Raw genomic sequence first — 5,961 nt, 5'->3', positions numbered from 1 at the left:
TTGATTTTACTGAATAGAGGCTTCTATTTGAACTCGATCGAAAAGGAATAAAAAGGGATATTTTTCTAAATAAGTTAAAAAAAATTCAAGATTTTGAGCTTTTGATTGGATTTATTTGGATTCTTGAGGTTAAATCCACATATTAATGAATTTCTAAAGACTTCAATTTAGTGTTAAATATGTTGGTTTAAATTGCAAATAATTTGAACTTCATTTGAATTTGTGGGATTCGAATAAAATTCTAAATCTTGGACCAAATTGAGTTTCGATGGATGTATTGAAATTGTTTAAAATTTTGTTGGTTTAGTTGATGAAATTTTTGTACAAAATTTTATTTTTGATTAATTTTGGTTCCATGATGGTTCTCAGTTTTCAAGCCCAGATCAATTTGAAAAATATGAAATCCAATTCATTTTTCAAACCCATTTTTTAAGACCCATTGGAAGCCCATCATTTTTAGCTAACCTTTTATCCAAGCCCAAATTCACTTGAAATTGGTTTCAAATCAAAATCCAAGGTCGTTAGAAAAGAAAAGGGTTTGAAACCCTAGCTTCCCTTCCAGCCGCCGCACATAGGCAACAATAAAGGAGCCTTGTTTTTCAATAAAAACAGCAGTACAAGGTAAATAGTAAAAGAGGAAATCACATTTTGGAGTACAAAACAGATCAACAACGGATAATACATCAAAGTCGATTAAATAAAACATTACTAAACAGAATAATATGAGATTAACGAAACTGTATAAAACCTGCATGAAGCAGTACAAGGTAAATTAGTAAAACTCAGTAACTATAATCAATTTATTAAAATTTATCTTGAATCAAAATTAAGATTTCACTAATTGACTAAAGATTTCTCCAATTTTATTAAGCAAGTTTGCTTTTGGTATTTTTAGTGAAAATTTGTTTTCCAGACTTGTGTATGCAGCTCTCTAAATTAATTAATAATATATATATATTATATTTACCAAATTAATTTATATTACTGTGTGGTGCTTTAGTAAATTTTTTGTTTGTTAAGTTGTGATGAGGAGTGCATTCAAACTTGAGCAGCCCTTTAAGGGTGAAGATCTTCCAGGCCCGGAGCTACATTGATACTTGTTAAACCCGGTTTACGATCCAGTAAGATGATTTGACAACCATTTCCCAAGTTTTGGTAAAAGAAAATGGCAGCAAACAGGAACATTTATACAATACAATCAGCTTCTTCATGATTTCTTTTCTCAAACTCGAGGTTTTATGACATTAATCAACATTTGCTTATTAGTTTACATTGAGGCCAGGATAGAATTATAAGCATACGTATAAAACAGTATTTATCATACACAAGCAGCACAAAATCTCGTCCTTATTTGTTTTCTGTGTGCAAGCCACCTTTGAGACAATCGCCCAAATAACAGTGTGAAGCATGTAACCAAAACACATAGATTCAAAGTTCAAACCCTTTTGAGAAACTCCATGATGTATGTGCCGAAAGCGCAGCATTTTACTTGGAAACCTTGAAACCCAGCACTCCTTGCCAAGGCCTCGAATTCTTTCTCAGTCCTCTCTTTCCCACCAGGATTGTGAGCCAACATGATGCAATCAATATGGACAACTAACTTTGTGGCAAGGCTAGGATCTGGGTAATCTGGGAGAATACATTCTGCAACAATTACTTTTCCGTTGTCCGGTAAAGCTTCGTAGCACTTCTTCAAAAACTTGGAGCAGTGCTCATCGCTCCAATCGTGGCATATCCACTGCATCAGCACAAATCATGGTTGATGAGGCTAGTAAAATTTTGGACACGTGTTTTCACCATGGTTAATGTACCAGCCAATTCCAAAACTGAAGTTGTTAGTGTTTTCAGTTGATTAATTCAAACTCACCTTCATGAAGATGGCGTCTCCTTTTGGAACACTTTCAAACATGTCTCCACCAACATGCTCCACACCTACAACCAAAAAACAGTCCACTCTCGTTTCAAAAAAGGAATAATGCAGTTTTGTCCATTCATGGAGGAAATTAGAAAGTACTTAAAATGACTTAAGGAAACATGGATAACGTCATACCAGGATAAGCAGGAGCATCCTCAATGACATGAGGCAAATCAAAGTTGATGCCCTTTATAGAAGGGTGCTTGGTGACAAGCATGTTAAGCGTAGCTCCAGTACCGCCGCCAACATCGACCAGTGTTTTGAGTCCCTCAAAGCCATCATAGGTCTCAAGAATCTTCTTCATGGTAATGGTAGAGTGATCAGACATTCCCCTGTTGAAAACCTTGTTGAATCTAGGATCCGTGCCATGATACTCGAATGCGGTCATACCATAGGCTTTGTTGAAGGGAATTCCACCTTCCAGCACGGCATCTTTCAAGTAGTACCTGCAAATGGTCCAACATACACACTTCTCAATACACTTCTCAATCCAATCTAAACTTGGACAACATCTCTGCGCTTAACTAATGAACTTCACCACTTTGCTTGAAATGTTGAAACTTTGATCCTTCACATCAGCCCAGTTGTGTTATATCATTTCAAATATCCATTCACATACAAAATAGCTTAAACTTTCAGCACTACTTTCAAGAATTCTAAATGAAGAAGGATCAAAGAGTAATATGAAATTGTTAGCTAGAAAATTTTGATAACCTGTCCCTAACATACTGAAGGGTAATCGATAATCATATTTCTGGTTTGAATTGAAATTAAAACCGTCCCTGACTGCCAACTCATTGCCACATTAGGGTATCTCAATTTAGTGATATTGACATGTTAACCTGTGTGGCGGCCACATGTATTTTTATGTTGGTATGACAAATAATTTAAAAATTATAAAAATAAAAAATTTAAAATTTAAATAAAGTTCATGTGAATTGCCATGCTTGTTATGCTTAAAAATTTAACATTTTAATAAATGTTTTCATTAAAAACAATAATTTAAATTTTTTTAAATATTAATTGTTAAATTGAATTTTTTTAAAAGTTAGAGCTTTAAATTTAGTTAAAAGAAAAACTAAATTAACAAAATTGTAAACATTCAAAATTAAAATTGATATTATGTGAAAAAATTCATGTTTAAATTAATCATATGCATTAATTAAATCAACTTTATGTCTCTTTCAAAAAAAAAAGCTTTATCTTCATTATTTTATTTTTTATTATAAATATGAAAAAAAATACGGTTTTTAGGTAAGCTATTCCAAATGCCAAGCGGGTGGCCTCAATTATTAATCAGATTTACCTAACTTATGCTGTAGCAGTATAACATACATCCTATCTAGGGGATCCCGGCTTCTCTCATTTCTTCTCAATCTTGAAAGTTGAGGATCATGTTATCAGGAAGGATCATAGTTGTATATATTCCACTAAAACTGGGAGCCACACTTTGTTTTAAGTATCAACAACATGCTTGAAACTCACCACATATAAAGTATTACTATGATCGTTTCTTCTTCATGTAACTGATCACGTTCAATTTCAATGTCTCCTTTCGTTATTAATATATTTAGTATGTGTATCTTGAAAGTAAAATGCGATATGCTTAAAGTCACAAACAGCAGGAGTTTAAATAAATTTAATTGATTCATGCAATTATTTTAAAAGATCTCCTCTCTTTCTAACAGTGGCATCTTTTATGCCAAAAGCAATCCGGGTTTAAAAGTAATGAGAGATCCTTAAAGATTGTAAGGACGTAAAAAATTGAAGATAAAGGAAAGAAGTAAAATAAGTAGAGGAGGTACTGACCAGCTCTCCATAAGGACCTTGTCTTGATTCATGAGACTGAGGGCGGAAAGAGTGACGCCATCTTCATTCTTGGTCAAGAATTTGCAGACAGGGCCAAGACCATAGAGTCTCTCCACTTTGCCATCAGGAAGAGTGCGCAAGGAGCAAGTGAGGATGGAGTAGGTAGCCAGGAGGCGCAAGATGCGGTCTAGCATGACAGGTGCATCGGGGTTGTTGGTGGGGAGCTGGGAAGCCAATTCTTTTGGGGAGAGGAAAGCACCTGGGCCAGCTTTGGCCATGATCTCCAGCAGGTCAAGTTCTATGGCCGACTTGAGGACCATCGGAAGGACTGAGGCACTGGTGAGTTGCATGGCGAATAAGTTGGCTTCCTCATCCGAGACTTGGGTGGGAGTCATTTGGGTTTCACCGGTTGAACCCATTGTTTTGGGATATTGGAGTTTTATCGGAAACGCTGACAAAGAGTTTAAATGATAGTGGTAATGGCTGATAGGCACGAAGAGGGGTTATATATGGTGTTTTGTCTCAACAACCACTTCATTCATGGTCCCCATTTCCCCTGTACAGCTACTCGGTGCCCACCACCTAAAATGATAACCCCTCACCCGCACCTTTTCTTTTTTTTTTTTTTATTATTACTCCACTGAGTTCACTTCCCCTCCCCCGGTAGGAACGGTGGGCTTATTTAATTATTGGGTTATATCCGTTCAACTTGATTCGTTGGATTTGTTTAGACCTTCGATGTGGTCTAATGTAATTTGGATTAGCTTTTGTTCTAAATTATTATATAATAATAAATATTTTTATATAAATATATTTTTATTAATTAATATATTAATATCATAAAATAAAAATAAAGGAATAAACAAAAGAGAAATAAGACTAAAAGTAATTATTTTATTGATCATGATATTTACAATGCTTGTTTAAAATTTATATTTATAGATATAAGAAGTATAAAGAAAATAAAACTTAACTCCTAATGGATAGTAGAGTCGTAAAGTATATCAAACTTCTTATTCTAATAGACATCCACTTTATAATAATAAAACATTTATAACACTCCACTTGAGTGTCCATCTTTAGATAATGTACGTCGTTAAAACCTTATTAAGACAAAAACTAAAAAAAATTTTTGAAAAAAAAAAAAGAGTACACATACAATGTACTTTTTTATTCCACAATTAACCTTAAAAAATTCATCTCTCTCTCTCTATCTCTTAATACACTTGTCAACCCTAAACCTATTTGTGAAGTCTAAAACACCAATGGCAATGTACTAAATATTTTCTATCTAAAATATGCATAACATGTTACCTCATTAAAACCCTTACTAGAAAAATCTAGTTGGACAAAACCTCAGTTAAGAGAAAAAGAGTACAGTATGTATTTACTCCCCTCAAGACAACATCACATAATATATCACATTCTATGTATTCAATCTTGAATACTATATTTTCAAATGATTACTTGAACTGATTTAATAAATGTTTATATCATCATTTTCTAGAAATTATGAGTGAGAAAAAATTTTGGAGAAATATATTTTGATCTCTTTAGAAGTCTCAATAATAATCATAACAAACTTTAACCATAATCCTTCTATAAAAATACAAATATTCAATCAAGTCAATAAATAAACACCTACTAACCTATGACATGACTCGCTCTACTAACCCTTTACAATGGTTGGCTATCTGAAAGGTCTCGACAAGCCACTTTATAACTTACCTCTCGACTGGAAGGCAATTGTTATACCTCCACTCAGCAGGACATATGGCAAGACATATGGCAAGTTGTTGGACAATCAGCAAATAACCCTCCATTGGGAGCAATTCGCGTACAACCCTCCATAAGGAATCATTTATATTAACCATTCATGTAGGATGGTTCGTAGATGGCCCTTTATGAATCTTATCCGAACCAGCATGGAGACAACCCGCTATTCACCCTCCGTAGGGACCGCCAAAACATAACCAACTCATACGACCCTGAGGACAAGAATATTAAAGTAGGAACATAAAATACACTCCATGGAGACAAACTGGCCTATAATGACTCTACCATCTAGCTGACCTACACAAACATGCAGGACGTTATACTGTCAGCTATGTGACACTACAAGAAAAAAGACGACCCCCTATATAAACTTGGGTGCATGAGGCACCAATGATCGGCTTCTTTTCCTCAGAAAACCCTACACAACAATCCTAGCAATCCTTCTCATTCTCCTCCCTCTC

The 5,961-nt window shown here is 34.5% G+C and overlaps 1 protein-coding gene across 1 annotated transcript; it reads right to left on the bottom strand.

Moving 5' to 3' along the window:
* Positions 1–1,184: 1,184 nt before the first annotated feature.
* LOC108470190 (caffeic acid 3-O-methyltransferase) lies at positions 1,185–4,300 on the bottom strand. Its single transcript, XM_017771455.2, has 4 exons — positions 3,725–4,300; positions 2,051–2,361; positions 1,868–1,932; positions 1,185–1,738 (listed from the first exon to the last, which is right to left on the bottom strand). The coding sequence occupies exons 1-4, from the start codon at positions 4,141–4,143 to the stop codon at positions 1,436–1,438; spliced, it is 1,098 nt and encodes a 365-aa protein (XP_017626944.1). The 5' UTR covers positions 4,144–4,300; the 3' UTR covers positions 1,185–1,435.
* Between the last annotated feature and the right edge of the window lie 1,661 nt (positions 4,301–5,961).

The sequence above is a fragment of the Gossypium arboreum genome, chromosome 8, assembly GCF_025698485.1.
Source record: "Gossypium arboreum isolate Shixiya-1 chromosome 8, ASM2569848v2, whole genome shotgun sequence".
Lineage (NCBI taxonomy): Eukaryota > Viridiplantae > Streptophyta > Magnoliopsida > Malvales > Malvaceae > Gossypium > Gossypium arboreum.
Note: the sequence above shows the minus strand (reverse complement) of the source record. Positions and strands in the feature narration are given on the sequence as shown.

Coding starts and splice junctions, on each gene's coding strand:
- LOC108470190 (XM_017771455.2), bottom strand. CDS start 4,143: ATGGGTTCAACCGGTGAAACCCAAATGACTCCCACCCAAGTCTCGGAT. Junction 1,933..2,050: donor GGATGCTCCTGCTTATCCTG/GTATGACGTTAT, acceptor TTTTGGTTGTAG/GTGTGGAGCATGTTGGTGGA. Junction 1,739..1,867: donor GAGACGCCATCTTCATGAAG/GTGAGTTTGAAT, acceptor GTGCTGATGCAG/TGGATATGCCACGATTGGAG.